The sequence below is a fragment of the Biomphalaria glabrata genome, chromosome 9 (assembly GCF_947242115.1).
Source record: "Biomphalaria glabrata chromosome 9, xgBioGlab47.1, whole genome shotgun sequence".
Lineage (NCBI taxonomy): Eukaryota > Metazoa > Mollusca > Gastropoda > Planorbidae > Biomphalaria > Biomphalaria glabrata.
Genome location: NC_074719.1, coordinates 36,811,824 through 36,839,126, shown reverse-complemented (window position 1 = coordinate 36,839,126; position 27,303 = coordinate 36,811,824). Strand labels below are relative to the sequence as shown.

At 33.8% G+C, this 27,303-nt stretch overlaps 2 protein-coding genes across 4 annotated transcripts in view; both read right to left on the bottom strand.

Annotated features, from left to right (window-relative positions):
* Positions 1-15,664, bottom strand: part of LOC106050533 (FK506-binding protein 15-like) — a 30,568-nt gene extending 14,904 nt beyond the window's left edge. The window contains exons 1-16 of one of the 2 annotated variants that reach the window (XM_056042492.1): positions 15,454-15,664; positions 14,349-14,446; positions 14,083-14,149; positions 13,898-13,967; positions 12,977-13,051; positions 12,692-12,790; positions 11,105-11,257; positions 10,926-10,991; positions 7,341-7,484; positions 6,879-7,028; positions 6,349-6,462; positions 3,646-3,871; positions 2,836-2,960; positions 2,635-2,689; positions 1,220-1,407; positions 751-897 (exon numbers count right to left, since the gene is read on the bottom strand). In XM_056042492.1, the coding sequence (XP_055898467.1) occupies positions 751-897; positions 1,220-1,407; positions 2,635-2,689; positions 2,836-2,960; positions 3,646-3,871; positions 6,349-6,462; positions 6,879-7,028; positions 7,341-7,484; positions 10,926-10,991; positions 11,105-11,257; positions 12,692-12,790; positions 12,977-13,051; positions 13,898-13,967; positions 14,083-14,149; positions 14,349-14,446; positions 15,454-15,506 (1,830 nt within the window). In that variant the 5' untranslated portion in view covers positions 15,507-15,664. Of the gene's footprint in view, positions 1-750; positions 898-1,219; positions 1,408-2,634; positions 2,690-2,835; positions 2,961-3,645; positions 3,872-6,348; positions 6,463-6,878; positions 7,029-7,340; positions 7,485-10,925; positions 10,992-11,104; positions 11,258-12,691; positions 12,791-12,976; positions 13,052-13,897; positions 13,968-14,082; positions 14,150-14,348; positions 14,447-15,453 lie in introns of those variants that run through there. The other variant, XM_056042491.1, reaches the window with a different exon arrangement.
* A 5,311-nt stretch (positions 15,665-20,975) lies between these two features.
* On the bottom strand, positions 20,976-26,246 carry LOC106077850 (uncharacterized). 2 transcript variants are annotated; one of them, XM_056042496.1, is made up of 3 exons: positions 26,149-26,246; positions 23,671-23,812; positions 20,976-21,520 (listed from the first exon to the last, which is right to left on the bottom strand). In XM_056042496.1, the coding sequence occupies exons 2-3, from the start codon at positions 23,779-23,781 to the stop codon at positions 21,020-21,022; spliced, it is 612 nt and encodes a 203-aa protein (XP_055898471.1). In that variant the 5' UTR covers positions 23,782-23,812; positions 26,149-26,246; the 3' UTR covers positions 20,976-21,019. The 2 variants fall into 2 exon arrangements, with proteins under 2 accessions (XP_055898471.1, XP_055898473.1); XM_056042498.1 differs by having other exon boundaries at positions 23,671-23,809; positions 26,149-26,218.
* Positions 26,247-27,303: the final 1,057 nt, after the last annotated feature.

The following is a 27,303-nucleotide window of genomic DNA, read 5'->3' as shown; positions in this document are numbered from 1 at the left end:
TGAAATATTGGATGTGACAAATGACCCTTGTTTGGTATGATAAGACAAGAGAATAAACAAGCAACAAATAAAGCATTTGTTACTTTTCCACTATTGAACAATAGGAGAAAGATTGGAATCTGCAATGAAAATAACAACTTGACAGTATAAGAAAAGGCAAACAGGAAACAAATTATGGCTTATAATCCTAACACACAAAAAAAAGTTGGTAGGCAAATATTTCAAGAAATCAAGTGAAAAGATAAATAAATACCAATTAAGGCTAAAAAAAAGTAATGTTCCCCTTTCAGACCTTGCGATCTGTAGGGCAGATGATGTTATGGTCATCTATTTCTTTTGCCAACGGTTAATGAGCAGGGTGTCATGTGGCCAGCACACTGATCAACTGCCTTTACATTCCCTAACCAAAGTCAGGTAGCCATTAGAGGTGGGTGGACTCAAAGGCGCACTAAAAATCCCAGATTTCAAAACCCCAGTATTCATCGAGATTCAAAGCCAGGAACCCAGGCTGGGATGCCAAGCTCTTAATTATTCAGTAAACGCGCCCCAAAAAATTATGGCTAAGGATGAATCAACAAATGGCAAAATGAGACTACTTTTAGGGGTTTAATCAACATTAATTCTTGATTATAATTTTTTTTTATGATTCGCGCATATGAGACTTTTTATATAACAAGTTGCAGTCATGTTAGAGTTTTTGACAAAAATAAACTATTTATTGATAGCAAATCCAATGCTCAAAATATTCACCTGTACAATCCTGGTTATGTTCTGCATCAGTACACTGGCTTCCATGGAGGGAGCTGACATATTGGAACCGTAAGGAGTCAGTGAACCCATCATGTGCATGTTCTGGTTCATCTGACCCATCATTGATGTATTACTCATGTGATCTAACTTTAGTTGGCAACAAATGAAATTTAATTTCAATTCACATTCATAAATAAAATTAGAGATTGAGCTTATTTATAATTAAAAAAGAGTGACGACTTATAGAAAATTCTACTTAAAGCAAGATTAAAATTGAATATCATTCAATAATGGACGTATAGAAATCTGTTCATTCTTCTGTGTCATTTACGACAGGTTACTTCAGTCTGTCTTACTTTCAGAAAAAAAAATTTGATTGTTGAATGGTATTTGATTATTTGCATATTTTAATTTTAATTTTTTTTACTAATGTTCTAATTTATTGTCCAATAATAAAGCCAAAACTTACCTTCTCTAGAATTTTATCCACTTTGTCAGACATTTTTGACAGATTGATCCTAACTTCAGTATTCTGCTGACGTGTCTCACTCAGGAGGGCCGGAGCCAGGCTGTCAGGTTGTGATGGCTGAGCTGGGGGTTGAGAGTGAGCGGGTTGAGAGTGAGTGGGTTGAAGGGGAGATGGCATGTGTGAACTTACTGTGACGTAGTTGAAAATCATCATTGTCAGTTTTGTGATGTTTTAGACACCATTCACACCACACATTTGTAATAAGTTGTTAGTAGCCATCAGGTTGATCATGAAGTTTATTAGTACATTGTGTTAGTTGGCATCAAAGATAAGTCATGCAATTCGATAGTTGACAATCCATGCACAAATTTAAGAAGAAAAAAAAATGTTAAAAGTCAAAACATTTATTTATTAATTTTATGTATCAAAATTTATATAAAAATTTTTATTATTTAGTTGACAAAATTTCAAAACTTTAAACAAAAAAAAAAGTCACAAAAACATTTGGATCTCAAGATTATATTTGTTATATACAAACATTGCATAAAGAATAAAAAAAACTAAGGTATACCTACATCATACAGTAGAACAGCAATATTAGACACATAGATTACAGTAGAGTCTAGATAAATGCACTACAACAACATAAATATGTTCCCTCTGTGTATGTGTAATGGACTGCCAAGTAAATAAACTAATTTAATTTAACTTCATACATATTCTTACTATGTGGTGGAACGAAGTCAGGCTAAAAGCAACTAATTGAGACTATCAGGATTGATGATTGCAATGTCTAGTCAACAATGAAATAATTTTTTAATAATTTTATTTATAATTATATGTATATAATATATACAGTATGACTTGTATGTTTTAATTTTCCTTAGGGGAATTTGTATTTCCAGTTACTTGTATCACATAGGTCTCACCAGCCACATGAGGAGGCACAAAACCCCAGAGCAAAGCCCTCAGCCCCCTGGATGACAAAAAGTGGTCATCATCAAACCACGATGGACAAACTATATTTATATCAACCTTAAATATTTCATTTTTACTTTGGTAGCTAAACACAACAGTGCAGGTAATAAAAAAAATTTGGACTGAACATGTGAATACCAAAATATGTAAGCATAATTCATAATGGATGTCGCATGTAAGCAAGTGTGTTTGTGTTTTATCTCTTTAATAATTGAATACAAAGAAGCCATATCTAGATAGCACTGGCATATAAGACAACATCAAAGATAAGGTATCTTATATTTCTGTTCTATTGTACTTTTAGATATGTACGTATTGTAGGAAGTAGTTTTAAAAATGATTTGTAAATAAAATATGACTCTATATGATAGTACAGAAGTAACAATTTGTTATGGTTAGTTATTAGTCCTTTATAATTTGAAAAAAAGTCTACCAACCTGCAAATGGACCACCTGGACCTTGAACTCCACCTATAAGTCCATGACCCAGCAACTAAAAAAAAAACAACAACAAAATGCTCAAACGTCAAGTTGAAATGGTTTCACATAATTAAACATAGTATCAGCTTAGAAAAGTGGGTACATTGTTTGTTACAGCACAGCACTTTTAACTACTGGAAATATAAACAATAAAACAACCTGTTGCTGTTGTTGCAGAAGCTGCTGTTGTTGCTGTTGGATCAAGGCTGCCTGCTGCTGTTGTTGTTGCTGAAGAAATGTGTTGGGGTTCTGATACACAGCCAGCTGTTGAGCTCCAGGAAGATCTAGAAAAATCAAAACATTAATATATATACAGCAACATTTAAATTTTTTTAATACTGTCAGCGTAGATTTTGACTTGTGGACTTAAAAATTTATTTAGTTCATCTTCTTAGTAATTAATTAGAATCAAAATGAATCTCTTTATAAAAGAATCACTAGTTCCATAGATGTTTCATTACTACTGTTGCAAGAAGAATTAAGAAAATTTATTTACTTACACGCAAAAGAAAAAATATAATAATAATAATAAACACATATTAATCACCATATATTTCTGCCACTTTGTTGTGTTTTTTGTGGTAGTATTTAATACTTTTTTTTCAAATACCTAAAGAAACATTATTCAATTGATAATTCCAAAGGGTAAAAAAATTAAGAGAAAATGTTAATAGTAAACCACACATAAGAAAGTTGTATTTGATTAAAAATTGTAAACAAATGAAGCTGTTAAAAAATATAACAAATTATAACCCAACACTTAAAAAAAAGTGTGCCAAAAAAACAACAACAATTTACATACAACTATACATACAACTATTCTCTCTTGGTAATAGCCATTCAAACATAAACTGGTTTGTGGTAGCTATCAGAGAAAACCAAGTAATTAAATTTTTTTTTAACATCAAGTACTATAAAAATATGTTATTTTTAATATATGATTACAAAAATGTAATGTTGAGTACTCACTTTGTAAAAAGTCTGGTTGAGGTTGGTGCAGCAAGCCATCCATTGTCATCATCATGGGTGGATTCCCCATGGACTGTAGGACTGTGGGCTGAGCCTGATTGACTATGACCTGAGCTGATGTTGGAGCCATGCCAACCCCCACACCCGACATTGACCTAGGTTTAGCTGCAAGACTTGGCTTCACTGCAGCTGGTATAGTAGCTGGAGGTGTTTCTATGTGAGGATGCTTCATTCAACAAGAAAGAATATTATTAAAATAAAATATTTTCATGAATTTATAAAATATTTAATTTCTACTCAGCTGATGGCTTGTAAATTGTATAGCTTGAAAATCTTATCTAGCTATTTTAGCAATGCAAGACTACATCTTAAATGTGTAACAGAACAATGAACAAGGAGACCACTTTAAAAAAATTGAAGATTTCATTTTTTTTTCGATTACATTGATTTTCTAATTATTTTGATTTGTCAAATGTGACTAGTGTAATTATTAAATTACATGCGACAAGGTGTATAGAGCACATATGGAATTAAATCAAAATGGGGAAATAAGAAGTTATCAGTACTCTATGACCTGCCAGAATTACAAAGTTGCTATCTTTTTTATTAATATTTTTTTATCTTTTTTTTTTCTTTTTTTTTTATAATTTTTTTAAAATTTTTTATTACTATGACAAGATGACAAAAACCTCCCACTCTAAACAACTATCATTGAGATGGCAAAAACCTCCCACTCTAAACAACTATCACTGAGATGACAAAAACTTCCCACTCTAAGCAACTATCACTGAGATGACAAAAACCTCCCACTCTAAGCAACTATCACTGAGATGACAAAAACTTCCCACTCTAAGCAACTATCACTGAGATGACAAAAACCTCCCACTCTAAGCAACTATCACTGAGATGACAAAAACTTCCCACTCTAAACAACTATCACTGAGATGACAAAAACCTCCCACTCTAAGCAACTATCACTGAGATGACAAAAAGTGCCCACTCTAAACAACTATCACTGAGATGACAAAAACCTCCCACTCTAAGCAACTATCACTGAGATGACAAAAACCTCCCACTCTAAGCAACTATCACTGAGATGACAAAAAGTGCCCACTCTAAGCAACTATCACTGAGATGACAAAAACTTCCCACTCTAAACAACTATCACTGAGATGACAAAAACTTCCCACTCTAAACAACTGTCACTGAGATGACAAAAACCTCCCACTCTAAGCAACTATCACTGAGATGACAAAAACCTCCTACTCTAAACAACTATCACTGAGATGACAAAAACTTCCCACTCTAAACAACTATCACTGAGATGACAAAAACCCCCCACTCTAAGCAACTATCACTGAGATGACAAAAACTTCCCACTCTAAACAACTATCACTGAGATGACAAAAACCTCCCACTCTAAACAACTATCACTGAGATGACAAAAACCTCCCACTCTAAGCAACTATCACTGAGATGACAAAAACCTCCCACTCTAAGCAACTATCACTGAGATGACAAAAACTTCCCACTCTAAACAACTATCACTGAGATGACAAAAACCTCCCACTCTAAACAACTATCACTGAGATGACAAAAACCTCCCACTCTAAGCAACTATCACTGAGATGACAAAAACCTCCCACTCTAAGCAACTATCACTGAGATGACAAAAACCTCCCACTCTAAACAACTATCACTGAGATGACAAAAACCTCCCACTCTAAGCAACTATCACTGAGATAACAAAAACCTCCCACTCTAAGCAACTATCACTGAGATGACAAAAACCTCCCACTCTAAGCAACTATCACTGAGATGACAAAAACCTCCCATTCTAAGCAACTATCACTGAGATGACAAAAACCTCCCATTCTAAGCAACTATCACTGAGATGACAAAAACCTCCCACTCTAAGCAACTATCACTGAGATGACAAAAAGTGCCCAGAAACAGGAAAAAAACAAAAATAAAACATCAGGTAGTCGTTAAATTTGAGCTTTTCCATAAAATGCTCTTTAGAAACAAAAGTTTTCTTTGAATGTGCAGTTATTGATTATTTTCATCATAAACTAAATAAGGTCAAGGATTCTTAATTGAGCTTTACTTTTGCCAAATAATCTCAATGTGTTGCAGTTGATCTACATATCGAATCTCTTTTATTACCCCTAGTTAGTTGCCCATTCAAAAAAAAAAAAAAAAAACGGCGTAAGTTATAGAAAGAAAGTTTATTGCTTCCTTCTTATACAATTATTGTTGTGCGCTTAGTAAATGTTAATCTGCAATGCTGAAAAGTGGTCTGTCATAGAGCTTTCAAAAAAACACCCAGTTTATCTGCACTTCCTTTAGTTTGTACACACACACACACACAAAGCTATTCATTGTTTTCCATCATGTATAAAAATTCCCAAACTATTTCAATGCTAAAAAAGTTATGGGATAACAATAGTATTTAGAACTTCGAGATATAAACATTGATGATGTCTTAAAGTAAAGGATATACACAATAAAATATAAAAATGTATTTGATCCTACTTTAATGTAAGAGATAAATCAACATAATTTTTTTTCCCCATAAACATTGGCACCACATAGATAGATCAAGACAAGGTATTGTACTGTGGTTCCATATTGTCACTCTCTAGACTAAAGTGGAATCTAACTGAGCATTTGACTGGTTCAAAAAGTACAACTTGCCCTTACCATTTCCTCATCACTCTCATCCGGCTGGGCTGGGATAGCACCTTGAAGGGGCAACATGGGCTGACCCATCCGGGCCATACGTGATATCAGCTTGGCCTTGTTGCTGTCTGGTGACTGAAAGTGATACAAAATTATTAAAACCATTCAATAATGAAGCAAACATGTAACAGCCATATCCTTCTCCAAATTATGTTATCAACAATGCAAAAAAACTTAACCAACCTAAATAAATAGAATAATGTAACAAGAAAACTATAATATAATTTTTTTATCCAGAAATACAATACGAATGTTGATTTGGCAAGCACCACTAAGTATTGATCAAACAGTCTTAAAAACTAAACTTATTTGATTACACAGCTGAACTGTTCATTGGGTTTGTTTTACAAAAATAAAACTTTTGTTTTCAAAATTTCAACGAAAATAATATTCCATAAGATTGATGTTTATCCCTTAAAAAAATGTTTTTGATCATAGATGAGATTTTAGAAGAAATTTTAAAGTTAACGATGTTGATCCTACAATTATACCTGTGTTAAATGTTCATTAATTGATTTAGTACGACCTTTGACACCAACATCTTCCAGGTCATCATTATCATTTGGTAGGGCAGGCATCGCAACTGGAGCAGGGGTAGGTGCTGGTGAAGGCTGTGGAGAGTCTCCTTTTTGTAATTTGACCTTTATGATTCCAAAAACGAAAACAAAATTAGAAATTCAGAATTAAAATAACCAATTATAGTAATAATTAAAATGCTATTTAATACAATAACTAATCTGAATAATGTAAAATGTATTTATGAAATAGTAAAGATAATTATTATTATTATTAAAAGCATTTTTGTAGAAATGGATGTTTAAACTAATGCAAAAAACAATATCGTGCAATCCAACATTCAACCCTAAATTTTAAAAAAGCAATAATATTTTTTTGTCCTAAATACATTGAAAACAAAAAAATTTTTTTTTTACAATTTTTAGCATGTCACTTACCCTCATAACTTGTACTTCAAACACCAGTGTGGAATCTGGAGGAACTCTCTCCCCAGCACCCTGAGAGCCATAAGCTAATGATGGGGGAATAATTAACAGTCTCTTAGCTCCCTTTTTCATTCCAAGCATTCCTTGGTCCCATCCCTTAAAAAGAAAACAAATATTTCCGCTAGATTAAGTGCTAATGTTATGTTTACTGTCATCAATGTTGAATTTTGCTATAAAGTTAGTTGAAATTTAGCATTGGATTATTAGATTTAGATGTGTCATTATCTATCATCTTATAAAGAAAGTTAATAAATCTTATGATGAATCAATAGTACATTTTTATAAGGTTTATTTGTCTTCGCTTGAAAAGAGCCCCTCCAAACCCAAACTGAAATGCAGATATTTAACTTTCATTTTGTAAACTGAAAAACATCCTCTAGTAGTTATTATATTAGCTAATTGACTCAAGTATTCTTTGCCTTCAAACTTTACAAATTTCCAAAATGCCTCAGTTAAATAAATTAATTATAAAATGTTATAAGCTCATTTCTTCAAAGAGTTTCAAAATTTACTTCAGAGATTTCATACTTTTAGGGGCTTTATCTGTAAGCTATAGGCTCCTATTTCCTGTTTACAAAATTTAACTGTAATTCCTATGCTAAAAAGATCCAATTTATTTAATTGAATAAACAGAAATCATCTTGGTGAAATAAAACACTTTAATTCCCCAACTTAAAATCACAAAAAATATTGATCACACACTACAATATAATTTAATTTCACTAGTAGATACTCATAGCAAAAGTTATCCAGAACCTCTACAAGCAGGCCACCAGTGCGGTGTACTTCAACAATAACATTGAGAACTAGTTTAAAACCACCAACTCTTTTCAATATGAAACTAAAGCAAACATCCTAAACAAATACTTTGCATCAGCATTCTCAGCCCCAGGAGACAAAGACATATTACTGAATTTGAACCAAGTAAACAACATAGAAGATATAGTAGTACAAGAAAATGGAATTCAAAAACTATTAGCCAACACCAAACCAAATAAAGCTTCTGGACCTGATGGTATTCCAGCTAGATTACTCAAAGAACTAAGCAATGAGCTAGCCCCAGTGTTCAAAATACTCTTTCAGGCTTCACTTAACCAGGGCAGAGTACCAAAGGACTGGAAAGAAGCTAATGTCACCCCCCTATTTAAAAAAGGAGACAAATCTGACCCAGGAAACTACAGACCAGTATCACTTACCAGCATCACATGTAAAATCCTAGAATACATAATACGTAGCAACATCATAAACCACTTAGACAAACATAATGTCCTCACACCATACCAACATGGCTTTAGGAAATATAGATCATGTGAAACACAACTGATAGGACTAATTGATGATTTTTCAAAAGGTTTAGATAATAGTGAACAAATAGATGCTATCTTACTAGATTTTTCTAAGGCTTTTGACAGAGTCCACCACCATAGTTTGCTTAAAAAATTAAAATATTTCGGCATTAATGGTTCACTGCATCAGTGGATTAAAGATTTTCTGATAGGGAGAGAACAAACTGTAATAATAAATGGATCTAAATCAACACCGATAACAGTAAACTCAGGTGTACCTCAAGGAACAGTCTTGGGTCCACTACTATTTTTAATTTACATAAATGATTTACCAAATTGCATTACTTCAGGAACAAAAGTCAGATTATTTGCAGACGATTGCATAATATATAAAACAATAAAAACAACACAGGACACAGATATTTTACAAAGAGAATTAGATGAATTACAGAAATGGGAATCAAATTGGAGCATGTCTTTCCACCCAGAAAAATGTCAGTTGTTAAGAGTAACAAAAAAACTAAAACAAATTAATTCCACTTATCTTATTCATGGCACACAGACTAAAAACGCAAAATACCTAGGTGTTATAATAAATGAAAAACTGTCATGGAATCCACATATTGATAAAACTACAAAAAAATCAAACAAAGCATTAGGATTTATTAAAAGAAATTTCTATAAATCAAATAAGAACATAAAACTAAAATGTTATTTAACCTTGGTTAGGCCAATAATAGAATATGCATCCTCCGTTTGGGACCCCTCAACTCAAGAAAACATTAAAAAACTGGAACAGACACAAAATAGAGCAGTGAGATTCATAACAAACGAATATTCACATTTGACTAGAGTAACACCTTTAGTAAAATCACTAAATTTAGAAAGCCTTCAGGACAGAAGGCTCAAAAGTAAAGTAGCAATCATACATAAAACACTGAATCATAATCTTCAAATACAAAAACAAAATTTAATAAAATACTCTGAAAGACACAAAGATAAAGGCACATTCCTCGTCCCATATGCTAGGACAATTTTTTACAAACACTCCTTCTTCCCTAGTGCTATTAGAGCATGGAATGGGTTGCCTGAGCTAGCCAGGAAAACCAGTGACTTGGCTGAATTTAAGTCATTGGTTAATATGCATGACTGAATGCATGACGCGTAGGACGTAATCATCTTCTTTTTTGAAGTAATGTCTGTATTATATAAGATAAGATAATATCTTCCTTGAAAGGAATAGAAGAAAGATGCTCTTGAAGACAATGAAGTCACTGTAAGCATTAAATGAAGAAGATTTACTAACATTCATTTTGCTGACAACAGGGACAGTAGAAAAACTAACTAACTTAGTCATGTGCATAGACAAAGACTCCCACAGCATATGATATGTAAATAAATGCAGAGAAAACTCAAATTATGACAGAATTGGTACTGCGATTGGACCCTGCGATGACCTGCTAACTACTGTCAAAAAAATATTCTATGGCCATATCACTAAGTCCTCAGGGCTCACAAAGACATTCCTTCAGGGAACAGTACCAGGTAAAAAAAGAAGAGGCAGACAGAGAAAGCAATGATAAGACAACATGAGAAAATAGTCGGGCCTGACAATGTAGGTGAATTAGTAGATACATAGAAGTCAATGACATATTTATCTTGTTAATATAGTCTATATAATCTCCATTACTGCCACTGCTTGAACAAACTAGAAATCTATTTTTATTACTATAGAAGTTAGACTTTAATCCACATATTATGTGACAATAAATAAAATTTAAAAAAAAAATGTTATTTTAACAAGAAAAGTAATACTTTCAATAACTTTTAGAACAGAATAAATCCTCGCAAATACTCCATTTTACTGTTCTCCTTACATACTGAGGCATGGGCACTTTTATTTATGAAAACAAATAGGTAAAAGCATTTGGTTTTCACTAAAAATAAAATAACATAGCCAAGAATATAGTCTTAGTTTGGATGAGACAAAAAGAACTCCACTTATACCAAAGCTTCAAGAACTGCTGATGACATTCAACCAAACTAAACTTAATCAGTAACAGCAACAGCATTTGTTAACACTGTTAACCTAATAGCTTGATCTACCAAACCATTGACCAAAAATATGTAGGAATTTCCTTAAATGACAAAAAAACAATCCTGTGATCTGCAATAAAGTGTTTTTTTTTCAAGTAGTGTACGTATTCACATATAAATCTAATCTTATTTACACATACGCACACAAAATTACCTTTATCACTTTGCCTTTTCCAACTCTAAATCGGAAATAATTATCTTGTTGGGATTGATCGAAAACCTGTTGGTGTAAAAGAAAGGATTTTAAATTAATGTTTTTTGAGGATTTCATTATAAACCCATAATACTAAAAGATTTAGATTTAGTTACATAAAAAAAAAAAATAAAACACACTTTTCCTAATGCCCCATTAGTCAACAACCATCCAATGTATTTGACTTCCGCAGAATCACCAGATTCCAAGAGCCCACCTTCTCCCAGCAGTAAATCTTGTTGTATAAAATCTGTTAAAGTACCAGAGACTGAGTTTGCCTTTGCCATTGCTACCTGAAAAAGATTTAAAGTAACAAAAAAAAAATATTTAAAAATACAAATTTACAGAATTCAATATTATATTCTTTATTTTAAGGTGGTTTTAAACAGAGTAAATAGTGTACCTTAGTAAGCCTATACTATACATTAGCTTATATATATATATATTTTTATTTTGTATTGAAAAAAATTTATAAAAGTAAAAATGTTGGCCTTATAAAAAATATTTGAGAAACGTTTGTCCTGTTTTGATTTGTGTTAAAATGAGAAGCATAGTCCAAGATTCTGATCTTATACACACACACACACATATATATATATATATATATGTATATAGTTGTGTTATGACTCTACACTGTCATTTGGCACGATATTGTGGACCATGGGACAAGATGGAGAAACAGAGAAGGGATGAAAACAAGGACGCCTGAGATGTGATTAGTTTGTCTCTAGATCTAGTTTCTAATTGATGATTAAACGTTCCATTTTGTAATCCTTTCGTTGACGTTATTTGGCTAAGTTACAACAATATATATATATATATTTTTTTATATTTCATACCAATAGATATTAAATGTCTCTTAAAATTATTTTCTTTAATGATGCAGTGTTTCACAACCATTTTCTCTTGACAACCCCTTAACAATAGGTACATCCCAACTCCCATTAGCAAGTTAGGGTAAGCTCCTGCATTAGATTCAGGGTGATGTTGAACTGTAAGACATTCTAGTGAATAATGTGCTAAATCATGCTAACATCATCTTTGTCTTAAGATAACTTGGTAAACAGAAAGATTGTACAGCAAGTGAGAGAAATTCATCCCTTCCGATTACAAAAAAGATGGGTACAATTGTACAAGCCTAGGCATATTAAAATGAATGTCAGGTACAAGAAAATGTGTTATTTTAGTTCAGACATCTTTTATGAAAATGGTATAAAAGGTCATACTTTGAAGATGAAAAATTAAATGTCTCTATTTAATAATTTACATTTTTAAAACATCAATTACAACTACGTTTTTACGGGTGATCAATGTTCAAATATAATTTAATAACCACAATGCAAATATAACACAGTTCTTATCCTTTGAAATAATTGTTTTGTGTACCCCACCTTACTTCTCCCTGCAATCCTATATTAGTGAGCTACTGATATGGATCAAAATGAAAAGCAGAGCCAGTGGATAAAAGTTAGATTTAAAAAAATTCAAATTTACATCATAGATCACAAGGTCTAAAAGAGGAACTTTACTTACTGATCAAGGTAAATACTGTAGTTTAATTTTTCCTCACTCTGTAGATAGAAACTAATAGCTACCCACCTCATGGTAAATACTGTACTTTAATTTTTCCTCACTCTGTAGATAGAAACTAATAGCTACCCACCTCATGGTAAATACTGTAGTTTAATTTTTCCTCACTCTGTAGATAGAAACTAATAGCTACCCACCTCTTTGGCAAACTTCTCTGCTGCATCAACAGACTCAAACATGATGGACCACATCTGCCTTGTGTCATCATAGAAACTTGCATAGTTATTTTGTTGAATCTGAATTTCAAACAAATACTAAAATGTTAATCTCTATAATAACACAAGTTCATATTTTCTTTGTTAAAAACAAAACAACTGCACCTAAACACAGCTTTCTACTGTACAACTTTATCATTCTTTTAATTATCTGCTCTTTATTTATATATTATACCCTTAAAGCAATAAATTGAAAATAGTTCTTACGTTGAAAGCAAAGTTTAAAGATATCTTTGCGTTTGTGATCTGTTTCTGTTGCGTTACATAAAGTAGAATGCGATACTGAAAAAAAAAAAAAAAAGAGAAAGAAAGAAAATAAATTACACAGCAGGGTAAAAATATATAATATCTCGACAAAGTGTTTTATAATGAAGCTATTTCTTACAAGACATAATATAGTCTACAAATTATAAAAATAATTGTACTGTACTTAACATGATAATAGTTGATTATTTCAGCTGAAAACTAGTTTAAACTTCAGTATCTTTAGTGACCCTATTTTTTTTTTAAATATATGCCAGGATCTCTTAAAGATTCACTGTATTTTCACGCATATACCCTGAGTATCACTTGCACCTTTATATACCCCACATGTTAAGAGTTGATTTATGAGCCTAATGCTGCTGACAATAACATGCTTAGCTTATTGGAAGAAGACAGTGAATAGGATACAAGTTTTAAAGGCTTCACAAACAAAAGTGAGGACAGTGACATTAGTGAGACTGTGGAAGTATTGCATGCATTGTAGTCTCTAATTTTCAACATTACTGGTATTGACAAATTATTTTAGTTACTTTTTTAATGGTCACAATTAATTACTAGTCAATTAAAGATTCTCTGCCACACCTGTACTATTTGTTTTATGAGATGTTCACAAGCTTTCCAATATACAATTTCACAACCACACAGTGAACTATAGAAAGTATAAAGACCCCCTGGTATGTCCATAATTTCTGTTATGTTATGTTTATGAGTAAAATAAATTTTGTTAACCCTACACAGCAGCTATCTGTTTATAAAAATTTGTATAACCCACAGGTTATATGCGGGAAAACACAGTAAGTAGAACAATGATGATAAATGAATGACATACATGTCATTAAATAGATATTCATTAGAAAATCTTACATCTTTAGCTCCATGGTTGGCCAACAATGCTGCTCCTAGTTTACCCTGTGGAGCATATTTTCCATCAACACTGAGGAAAGAAAACACAAGTTTAGGCTAAATTGTTGATATCTTTTCAATCTAAAAGTATCAATATTTATTTCATATTTAAAACCATAACAGAACAACAAAGGAAATAATCTTACTATTTATAAGCATGGACTACACTGGCAACGACAACTACAGGAGCAGCACCACCATCTGGTGTTGATTCTATGAAATAATATGTCAGAAAGTAAATTAAAACTTCATATCAAGAAAAACTTTTATACCAGTTTGTTAATAAATATTTACATAACAAAAAAAGAAAGAACTATATTTATCAACAAAGAACCACACTTGTATAATAATTTGAATAAAGAACCACTTAAAAGAGAAAGAAAAGTAAAAGTTAGTTTATTGACAATGGTACCTTTCTTTCTAGGCTGCTTTGGAGCTGTATATGTTAAGGATTCATTTCCTCCCTGTCTGCTGGCTTTATCCATACCAAATAAATTGGCCAGTTTAGACCTGCAGGAAACATTTTAAAATGTACTAGTACAAAAAATTTTGAAAAAAAACAACAACATAACATTGTTTAAGAGCCAGAGATAGCATAGCAATTAACTTTATATTTCATGACATAATGGTCTAGATGGCAAAATGTCTAGCTGTGTCACCTACAAATTCTGATATGTGGCAGTAAATCAGGTGCAATTGCTTACCTTACGCTTAACGTTGTTTCTGATTATTCCTCGAAGTAGAGATTTTAGTCGCAGTGATATGTTATGGAACTTGTATTGGCTAAATTGTCTTGCTACTAGGTTTAGGCTAAATTGCATTATCTACCAAAATTATACCAATACACTTGGATCTATTTCATTTACAATATTGTTAACTTTACAGTATGGTTTTACATTATACAATTAGTCAATAAAATTTAAATAAAATAATAGGTCTGTGTGGCATCAAATAGAAACCTGGTGAAAATCTGACCATTTTGGATGTGCAGAATAATTATGTCAGAAAAGATCATTTAATGAATTAATAGGTTTTTCTGACATCACATAGAACACTGTGCAAAATTTGTCAGTTTTGGATGTGCAGAAAAATTAGGTCAGAAAAACATCATTTATTAAGTTATAATTGAAAATAAAATAAAAATAATAATAAATTCATTTTCTGTAGATCAAAACACATATTAGAGTCTATCATCTCTCTATATCAAAACTGTCGAAACCATCAGAGTTTCCCTTTATTTTAAAGCTAATTAATAGGTTAAATGATAATCTTCTTTTTTTTTTCTTAAACTTTTATTAGCTTCATTTAGTGACTTTAGTGTGATAAACAAAATAGAAAATATATAGATCTACGAAATTTATTTTAAGCCTAAGAAAGAGAGGGTGTTAACAGATAAACAGTTAAGTTTAAAATGTGTAACTAAAAAAGGCTCAAAGACTTGAAAAGGCCTTTCAAAAGGGGGTGGACCCTTGCCTGAACAATTGACTCATTGTTTTTGTTACAAAAAAATCACTTACCCTCCTCCAGTAGACATAAAATCATTTTCGTCATCATCAGCATTAAAGAACATTTTTTATCAAATCATAAATTCGTTTAGCGGATAATTATATGACTGCTCTACTAGATTTTGTCGCAAAAAAAGATCTAGTCTAATAGCGCTAGGTCTAGGTCCAGAACTAAGTTGTTGTCAACATAAACCTATACAGTCATATGAGTATATAATGACCCGGAAGTTTATTGCTTTTTTCCACTCTTACAAAATATGGATTGGAACGAAAAGAAAATAATATAAAAAAAGATACATTGAAAATAATAAAAGAAACAAAACATCATGTGATAAAGTTATATGAAACGAAGCAAAGAATGTATTTCTTATTCTAGTTACACTACATGGGCGTAGCCAGGATTTTTTTTCGGGGAGGGTTTGGGGGGGGGGGGGGAATTCCCCCCCCCGACCTCCCCCCCCCCCCCCCCCCGCGAAAAAAAAATTATATATATAAATATATGTGTGTGTGTGTATATAATTAATCTTTATTACATTCTGACCCTTTCGGAAGACGTTTATTGTTTATTGTAGACTCCCCGCCCTTGCTAGCAAGGGGGTCTGGGGGAGTTCGCATCTCCCCCAGCGCGGGGCGAAGCCCCGCCACTGAGGCCGCTGAGCACTATTTCTGGTATTGAAAGCCAACAAAATGCATATTCTGAGGTATCTACAGTGCATTATCTTGCTATTAAAAAGTTTTATTTCAAAAACCTAATGTGCTATTCTTACTGACTTAGACCCTCTCGCGCACTAGCGGATCCAGAACTTTGGAGTGGGGGGGGGGGCGATTTTTTTCCAAACCCTAACCCTAACGCCCAGTAAACCCTAACCCTATGCATAAACGTGTGTACAGAACACACACACACATACACACACACACATATATATATAAAAGCAGCATTTCTCAACCTTCGGCGAAAAAGTGGGGCAACGCTATAAGGTTCCCTTGTGGGGTTTCGGGCAAAGCCCCGACGACAAAAGCGTTTTCTTGCATTCTTCACTGAAGAAACGCATTCTCCTGACATCTACAGCTCATCATTCATCAATGAAGTTCGGGCAAAGCCCCGACGACAAAAGCGTTTTCTTGCATTCTTCACTGAAGAAACGCATTCTCCTGACATCTACGCTTATCATTCATCAATGGAGTTCGGGGCGAAGCCCGAAAGGACAAAAGCGTTTTCTTGCATTCTTCACTGCAGAAACGCATTCTCCTGACATCTACAGCTTATTATTCATCAATGAAGTTCGGGGAGAAGCCCCGACGCTAAAAGCATTTTCTTGAATTCTTTACTGCAGAAACGCATTCTCCTGACATATACGCTTATTATTCATCAATGGAGTTCGGGGCGAAGCCCGAAAGGACAAAAGCGTTTTCTTGCATTCTTCACTGCAGAAACGCATTTTCCTGACATCTACAGCTCATTATTCATCAATGGAGATCGGGGCGAAGCCCCGACGCCAAAAGCGTTTTCTGGCATTTTTCACTGCAGAAACGCATTCTCCTGACCTAAAGCTCATTATTCATACTATTTAAAAAAAGGACCTTTTGAATAATATTGTACTTGAAAGATATTCTAATATGAATTTATAGGCCCTTAATACATTGCAAATAAAACCGATTTGTTCCTTGAAAAGATAAGATACCCCACATATTTAGATTTTGGTTTTGAGGATCGCCGCCGAAAAAAAATTATTCGATAAATAATATTCAATAACATTGTAGTATAAGTTGTGAGTTATAGTCCCAAATTTATTTAACTAGAAAAATATCCGATTGAGTAAAGGTTTGGAAAAGGCGACTATAAATGCTTTATTTTCGGTTTAGAACTCATCTCAGTCATGATTCTTATACTGAAAAATTTCGTTTGAATTCTAACTTTTCCAATGCAAAGTCTTTCTTAAAATAATTATGATAAATTCATGTGAAATTACATAAACTCAGGAAATAGGAGGGGCGGTAGAATGAAAAAGATTAATCCTCGCTCCTTTAATAATTTCTGCTAAAGATTGCATTTGGCATTAAAGAATAAAAAAAAAGTAGGGCGACTCGATATAAGAATTTAATTTATAGTGTATATAAATTATATTAGTGGGAGATTTTTTACATTTTGTAATTTCTAAACAATAATACTAAAAGAAAAAGTATTGGTTTGTCCGATGGGGGAAATGCAATTGCATATATCGCCCTTCCCACCTGGTGCAACCTTTTTTCATTTAAATTTACTAATGATAAAATTTGAGATTAGAGTATGGTACGACATAATATACAATGGGTTCACATATCAATACGTAGTTTATATTATATAGATATTCAACTAATTTTGTTCACAAACTATGATTCTCTATAAAAATAGGACCGCCCCCCCCCACTCAGAGGGCTAGAGTGGGAAGGGCAGTACATGCAATCGCCCTCCCCCCAACCCCACCGAATCGACCAAGATACCAGAAAGGGAGCGACATAATATAAAATTTATAGATTAATTCAACTAATTTTGTTCACAAACTATGATTTCTCCATAAAAGTAGGACCGCCCCCCCCCACTCAAATGGTTTAGGTGGGAAGGGCAGTAGAGGTATTCGCCCCCCCCCCCATCCCCAAAAGGTAAACAGGGAACGACATAATATAAAGATCGGTTAAAATATCAATAACAAGTTTTAATTATATAGATTTTTAATTGATTCTGTTAGCAAGCTGTGATTTCTACAAATAAATTGGACCGCCCCCCCCCACTCGAAAGTGTATGGGGGGGGGCGGGATTGATACCATTGCCCCCTCCCGACCCCACCAAATCGGCCAACATACTAGAGGAGGGGGCGAAATAATAAAAAAAATAGGTTGAAATATAAATAATTAGTATATATTATTAACATAAGTAATAAATTTGTATACAAATTGTGTGAATTCTATACTAAAATTCGTCCTCCCCCCCTTCGGGGGGAGGGGGTCGGCCGAGTGGGGGGGGCGATCGCCCCTACCGCCCCCCCCCCTGGATCCGCCAGTGCTCTCGCGCCGTTCGGCGCATTTTCCGGCAAGCTGTTTCCGCAACTCTAATTTACGTAATTCATTTTGTCGGAGAACATGTCCCGCAAAACCTCATGCGACGCGCTGTCACAACCTTACTAAGGATTCGACTCCCAGTTCGGCATATGATTTCTTTGATTTAGACCCGATCTCTATGACTGACTCCTAAAATCTGTCTTAGCCATCTTTGTTGAGCCACATTTAATGTTTTTCAATTTCGGCAGAAGACTTCACACTTTATTAATGGAGCCCAAGCTACTGGTAGAAATTTGTAACCTTTCTTGACTACGCTCTTGGAATTACATGCCTGTATTTCGCTTTAGATTTTATATCGAAAAGGAAAGTTTTTTCGTCAAATCATCTGTTGAGGGGTTTTAAAGTAAAAAATCTCTGGAGTTTTTTTTTTTTTTGTTGGTTTTTTAAACTCAAAACCCCATTTAGCTACGATCATAGAATTTGGTGACTGTAGTTTGCTTTAAAATAATATTGAAGAGAGAGGTTTTCAACTCTAAACGCTCTGTAGGGGAATTTTAAATTCAAAACCATCTGGAGGGGTTTTAAACTTAAAAGAAAAAGCCATCTGGAGGAGGGGATTTAAACTCAAAAACCCTTTGACTACGCTTATAGATTTTATAGTGTGTAATTTGCTTTTTTTTATATTGAAGAGGTACTTTTTAGCTTCAAACCCCAACTGGAGGGGGGGGGGGTTATATTCAAAACCCCTTTGGCTACGCTCATAAAATTTTGAATTTATAATTTGCTTTTTTATATTAAAGAGGGGGTTTATCGTAAATTTTGGAGGGGGTTTTAAAATCAAAATCTTCCTTAACAGTGCTGTTGGAATTGGGGTTTTAAACTCAAAGCCCCTGGTAGGGGGTTTTAAACTCAAAACCCACCTGGTAGAGGGATTTGTATCTCAAAATCCCCTGATAGGGTTTTTTAAAATCTCAAAACCCCCTGGTAGAGGGGTTTAAACTCAAACTGGTACAGGGTTTTTAACTCAAAACCCCCTCGGCTGTGCTGTGGTAAGTGATGATTTAGTATTAAAATCTCACCTAAAATAAACAAAATGAAAGCTAAAATCAGTCACTTAATTCCTTCCACCGCCCCCCCACAGGGGGGGGGATTTCATTTCGGGGGGGGGGTTGAACCCCAAGAACCCCCCCCTGGCTACGCCCATGCCACAAAGTAATCTTATTTTATTTAGTTCTCGATAGAGATCTTCCCAAATAGCTTTTCATATTATCCTACAAAATTCAGACGTTACGTCAACAAAAATAAAAGATTATGACGTCCTATGTGTGTCCTTGGGTCAATCAAGTCATGCAGGTTAATCAATGACTTACTCTGCTAAGTCTTTGGTTTTCCTGGCTGATTCAGGCAACCCACACCATGTTCTACTAGTCTAATAGCATTACGGAATAAGGAGTACTTGTATACATTTGTCCTAGCATATTTGTTTTTGTATTTGAAGATCATGGTTCCGTGTTTTATGTATAAGTGCTACTTTACCTTTAAGTCTTCTCTCCTGAAGGCTTTCTAAATTTAATGATTTTATTTAAAAAGCTACTCTAATCAAATGTGAATATTCGTTTGTTATGAAACTCATTGCTCTATATTGTGTCTGTTCTAGTTCCCTAATGTTCTGTTGAGTTAAAGGGTCTGAGGTATTTTGTACATATTCTATTATTGCCAAACCAAGGTTTAATAACATTTTAACATCTCAACGACCATGACTTACTAAATTCATTATTTCTATTGATTTCAAAATCTCTTCCAATCTTTTTCCCGACATTCTTCCTTTCTTATTTATTTTGCTTATGTCGCCACCATATTTCTTCCAATTGCCTTCTCTTTCTTTTCCCCAGTGGTTTAATGAGTACAAAGGATATAACATTATTTACACAAGTGGAGACAACTTTACCCAATGCTCTGAGATACCGGGTTTGAATCTCCATGGAGACTGGCATTTTGAATTTCGAGATTTTTTGGATGCCTTAAGTTCATCCTTCTAATAGGTACCTGACATTAGTTGAGGAAAAGAAAGGTTGTTAGTTGAGGAAAAGAAAGGTTGTTGTGATGGCCATAAGACACCATTGTTAACATCGTTGGACGTCCCTGAGTTCACCCAACTCTAATGGGTGCCTGACATTAGTTGGGGAAAGGAAATGCGGTTGGTCGTTGTGCTGGTCATATGACACCCTCGTTGACCATCGGCCATAGAAACAGATGACCTTTACATCATCTGCCTATACATTGCAATGTCAGCAAAGAGTACGTACTCTAATCTTAAAGTTTAAACCACACTTTTTACAACAAAAATAATTGGAACTACATATTTGTGTTCAAGATGTTTTATTTTTCTTGAAATATGATCTTTTAAGAATTAAACAAAAAAAAAACTTTTAATAAATTTGACACTTTAATAAGTACAAGCTTTATTTTAGAAATTCTTCATATAGTCATGTCTGAAAACAAACATTTTCTTCTGGGATGTGAATTTGAGAATCTAATTGGTTCATATGTACTGGGTCTCACCCGATTCCCGTCTTTCAATATAGTTTTCAGCGAGTGGCTCTTGCTGATTCTCAGTGTCTCTCAAAATCCCGTTACTCTGCAACCACGAGCAAATATTTCTTGCATGGTCTGACAGCGTATCTCTTCTATCTTCTTCACGAGAGAGTTCCTCTCTTTCCACAAGCTCGCTTATGTACTCTGTCTCTCTTTTACCATTCAGCTGTCTGCAAAAACTTTTGGCAGCATTGTAGACATTGTTAACTGTGTTCGCCGCGCAAAGCACCTTTCCTATAATAATAATTGGCACAACTCTTTTCTCGCCACGAGTGTCCAGTTCATTGTTTAAATCCTGACCACTGCGCACGCTTCTTCCGGTGACTATATTCAAGGCCAGACAAAAGGCAGAAACCATATATCTTAAGGTCGTCACCAAATCTTTCTTATTTTTCTCGAGCGCACCAACGTTTGCTTCATCAAATGCGACTGCCTCCCCGACTAGCTTCTGAAAGATATAGTGTGTAATATAATAATAATTGTATCATCTAAATGAAAATACATATACAGTAGAATGTCAATTAGCTGGATAAATCTGGAACGGGGTCTCTCCGTATACACCATCGTCCGGATAACCGAATACGGAATACTAAAAACGCATTATTTCACCAACAATATAAAGACACAGGCACCCAACACTTCAACTAACTTACTTGCAAACTTTAAATCCTTCGACTGGTTTACACGTTTCAGAAACACGTTCTATGAGACAGTCGGAATATACCAAGATAAGGGAGCAATGCAACAGAGCACTTAGTTCTTCTTCTTCTAGCCAGCTTGTTGCTGCTGAGCTGTCAGCTCTTTTGCAGACTGTGCCAAAGAAAAAAAGTGTGCTGTTTTCTTCAGTTGTTCAGCACTGGTGTTGGTTATGTTGGGCTGGAGTGGTAGTAGGGTCTGCCTAAGGTGGATTAGGAGGGGCATTCAAAAAAGATATGGTTTACGGTTTCATAAGGGTGGGCGAAGTGTCTACAAAGGGGGAGTTGTGTGGGATTTATTTTATTGAGATGGTAATTTTACCGACGTGTGTGTCCTGTCCTTAGTTGTAAGATTGTAGATTGCTCTTTGAGGGAAAGGAATAGAGCACTTGCATACTGTGGAGGAGCGGTAAAACGCTTGGTTTTTAAACTGGAGGTCCCAGGTTCGAATTCTAGTGAAGAATGGGATTTTTAATTTCGGGATCTTTTTAGGCGCCTCTGAGTCCACCCAGCTGTAATGGGTACCTGACATTAGTTGGGGAAAAATAAAGACGTTTGGTCTCTGTGCTGGCTACATGACACCCTCGTTAACCGTAAACCACATAAACAGATGACTTTTACATCATCTGCCCTATAGACCACAAGGTCTGAAATGGGAACTTAACTTTACTTACATACTGTAATGTTTAAAAAAAGGCGGTCCGGATATTTCACGTTTCGGATGAGTGACGTCCGGAAATAAAGACGTTCTACTACAATTGAGGACTATATTTTATTTAAGAAAATTTACAATATCAACTTGTAAACGTTTCGACACAATTCGTTGATATTGGAAAGTTTGGATATTACATAACGACTAAAAGTGGGAAATATATCGGAGTGTGTTACGAATTATGAAGATTTGTTGCATAACAAAAGTTTTTTAAATGAAATAACAGGTAGGAACAACATGTTAAAAATATACTATTATAAAATTTAAAGTTTTTTTTGTGATTTTTCAATTTTTCCATTTGACAATGGACGTAATCAAATCATTCCACTTTTCCTGGTCAGCAACTGTTCTTAGTACGATATCAAGAGAGCGGCCGGTCAATTCTTGTACGTAATTCAGCCAGAATTTTGAACAACCCCTTTTCCCAGCACTGTACCTCGAAGGACTACTTTTGACAGTCAGTCATGTCTTACAATATGACCAAACCAGTCTCTTCACAGGATTGAAAATAAGTTTGTTTTCTTTTTTGATGAAATCATTTACTCTGTTTGATTTGTGATTTTCTTTTCATGTTCTTTTCTTGCGTTTTACTTTAAGTTCCTTTATATATTGCCACCGCATTGTTTCATTTAGTTTTTGTCTTCTGTTTTCCTCTTCATATATTTTAATTATTAAAGAATATAAAATGGATGGGCCTGCCATTGAAAGAGGTTCTATCGAAAAAATCTTATGTGGTGCCCCAACGGTCCAACAGATATAGTCCCTAAGGGGTAGGTGAAGGTGAAATCAGATCTTAAAAGTCAAAGTAGGAAACGTGTTCGTGAGACCAAGTACTCTTGAACTTAGCTTGGCTTGGCTTGGCAGAGTTGTGTTTACTGAGCGTCTATAGGCAGCACGGAAAACCTTCTCCCAGATACCCCACTAGTCTCAAATTGAGATTGGACCATAGCGCCCTTAGAATGAAAGTAGCGCTATATAAAAGCCATATTTAATTTTAAGTATAAACAAGGAGCAAATTACTGTGATTAACTTTTACTCTGACCCCCCCCCCCCCAGGTTTATTCACCGGAGACACCAAAACATGTGCTAATAATGCATGAGTCTACATTCAATGAAAACCTCCAGTAATGGCTTATATCTTTATTTTTTTTTCTTCTAACATGGACTAAAATATTAAAAACAAACAATTACTTTCTGTATGTCCTTCAGTTCAGTGCTAGTTTGGTCTCTCTTGTTCAGTTCAGCTCCAAGAATAAAACAAAACAGACACAGGAGAGAGATGGTTAACATTGGAAGATTCATTCTGTTACGTAGTTTTGTAACCTGAACACTGCTGGAAGAAAAGATTATATATATATATATATATATATATGAACGTTTGGGCTTGGGTGTAATACGTTTTAATTCTGACGGAACGTCCAACCATATAAAACAATGTAAAACTAACATCTTCATTAACATTGGTATGAATGTTCCTGAGATCTTTACAGAGGATGTAGTATTTGCTAGAACAGCTCCCTCTCTGCATAGCTTTGCTCTCTTTCACCCTTTCTCTATCTCTCGATTTATGTTCGGTTTTGTTCGGGTTAGGTTTAATGTTATGAAATTATTTAATAGCAAAACTAAGTACCAAGTTCATGTAATAAGATTCTATAAAATTTATAAGTTTAAACACTTTGAATTTGAAACTTTACATACATAAATATAACACTCTATTAATGTGCCACGTACTAGCTATCATGCTATGGCATCTTCAAATATTAAAATTACAAATAGCTGCAGTCAAAGTTCACAAAACATTGAATAGTAAATGTGATGATTAATGATCTGACGTTAAACACAGATAGCTTAATGTAGCCGACTGTCTTATCTTCTTATCTTATAAATTACAGACGTTACTTCAAAAGAGAAGATAATTACGTCCTTCGCGGAATCGGCCAATCTAATAATGCATGTTAAAATCATCCAAGTCCTTGGCTTTCCTGTCTGATTCAGGACAGCCATTCAATGCTCTAGAAGGGTAGAAGGAGCTTTTGTGAGAATTCGCCTATCATATGGAACGAGGAATGTGCCTTTATCTTTGTGTCTTTCTTAGAATTTTTTAGGATTTGTTTTTGTATTGTACAATTATGGTTCAGGGTTTAAATATAATTGCTACTTTACTTTTTAGTCTTCTGTCCTCAAGTGTCTCTAAATTTAGTGATTTTACTAATGATGTTACTCTAGTCAAATATGAATATTCGTTTGTTTTAAAATCTCACTGCTCTATTTTTGTCTGTTCCAGTTTCTTAATGTGTTCTTGAGTTGATGGGAAAAGAAAAATAGTCCTACAATATCTACATTGATAGGAAATCAAGTTTAATTTACTGCTATCACCGAAAGGGAACAGCCGCTATTAGTTTTGTTTGATCTGTCTGTCCGTCCATCCTTCCGTCTGTCCGTCCTGTTTAGATCTCAAACATTAAAAAAAAAGATATTAAAAATCCGATATAATGATATTTTAGAACTTTCAAAGTTTTTTATGCAACGGCTAAGTGTAATTTTCAAAATTAACCATGAAAGCAAATTTTTTTCATAATGTTTAGAACTATTCACAATAAATAGTAAAATAGTAGGCCCTATGAGAGTTTATATTAATAACGGCGGCGTATTCCAGTTCATTTTTAACGCATTTATAGAGACTAACTAATGTTTTAAAATGTGTATTAGTAAATTAAATATTATGTCATATAGGCTAACTATTTCAAACAAAATGTTTTTTTTTTTTGTTATAAAATAAAAAAGAATATATTTAGCATGTATATAAGTCAAATAATTAAAGAATTTAAAACAACAAATAATAATCGATTTCACTTAACATTTAATGTAACCCACGTAAGTACACAGTAACATTTAATGTAACACACGTAAGTACACAGTAACATTTAATGTAACACATGTAAGTACACAGTAACATTTAATGTAACACACGTAAGTACACAGTAACATTTAATGTAACCCACGTAAGTACACAGTAACATTTAATGTAACCCACGTAAGTACACAGTAACAATTAATGTAACCCACGTAAGTACACAGTAACATTTAATGAACGGGAAACTTTTTTTTTCATTGAGGCCCTGAGTAAGATATTTGTCCCATACAAAACAATTACATTATTGTACTTTGCCATCCAATAGCATCATTTAGGCCAGATTTACATTGAACCATATCTTGAACCATATCAGCTAATTGAAACATGATTATTAACAATAATAACACTAATAAATCTTTATAGTCAGTCAGATTAACAATAATTTTAGTTTATAGTTTATGACATTCATGCTGAAAATATTTAAACCTGAGTGGACCACTTCGGTGGCAGATTTTGAATTTGCTTTTCCACTCAAACTGTTTTTGTAGCTTAATTGTAAGACTATTATCTTTGTTTAAATTTGAAGGAAAGGAGATCCATTTTGTTTTTTTAGAAAACAAGTTACAACATAATAAAGCTTGACTTTGAGTCTGACGATTTAAAAAAAAAATATACTTGTGGTTTTTAAGCACGTGAAAAGAATCAGTTTCTTATCGAGTAACAAGAGGGATAACTCTATTGCCTCAACGTGATTATACATTTCACCAATTGCTATAATTACAATATGATCGTAACTAAAAAGATATCCAACCTACCAAAAGCTCTGCTTTACTTCGAACAAGATACAGTGTTTCTGATGCTCTATTACAACATAAATACTGTGAACTTGTGAAAACTGCGTGAGAAAACTAATTAATTTCTGTTGTGTACGTGTGAGGCTATTTGTCATGACACAACTGGGGCTGTGTCAATAAAACATAACACGATGTGCACAAACATAAGCAGGAGATCCTGTACAAAATAATTCAAAAAAAACGAAATCTAGATCAATCTGAAAGAGAAGCGATGGAGATCTGTAATGAAGCAACTACTCTGAGAAATGACTTGGAGTTTTAAAAACTTGAAGCTGTAGAAGTAACTCTATCACTTTATGCTGATTTACAAAAAAAATTCTTTTCAGAGAATAGGAAAAGTTTTTGAAAGATGGTGTAAAAATAATTGTCTGCATCGCTTGAAATTGGTCAGGCAGGAATGTCTGTTGCTTTTTTTTTTTTAAATCAATCGGTTTCAGTAGCAGGTCTGTCATGTCACTTCAAACATCGATTGCAAAAGGATTTTTGAAAACTCAGAAAATTCAGTAATCTTTAAAAGCCTTAGAATGTATATGTGTGCGTTTGTGTAATAATGTGTGTAAGTTTAAATGAATACCTCCCATCCAAGAAGAAATCCTGGCTACAGGGATACTGAGAAAAGTAATAAATTGGTAATCAGTTTTTTTTTAAATCTATGTATTTATTTCATCATCAGTTTGAAAAGTAATAAATTGGAAATCAGTTTTTTTTTTAAATCTATGTATTTATTTCATCATCAGTTTGTTATTCATTTTATCATCGATTAATTAAGCTCAACTATTAATTTTAGCAGCAATTAGCTAGATCAGAGTATTAATTTTAACGTTCATTCAGTTACTTCAAAGTATTAATTTTATAATCAGCTGGTTGAATGTAAGCAGCTTATTAATTTCATTATCAGTTAATTAGATATAATTTGTCACCGATAGTGCTTAGTGGTTTCATTTCTAGGTGATTTTAGATCTCTAGCTAGTGATAAAGTTCCCCTTTCAGACATTGAGGTCTATAGGGCAGACGATCTAAAGGTTATCTGTTTCTGTGGCCTACGGTTAACAAGGGTGTCATGTGGCCAGCAGAACGACCAACCGCCTTTACTTTTCCCTAACTAATGTCAGGTAC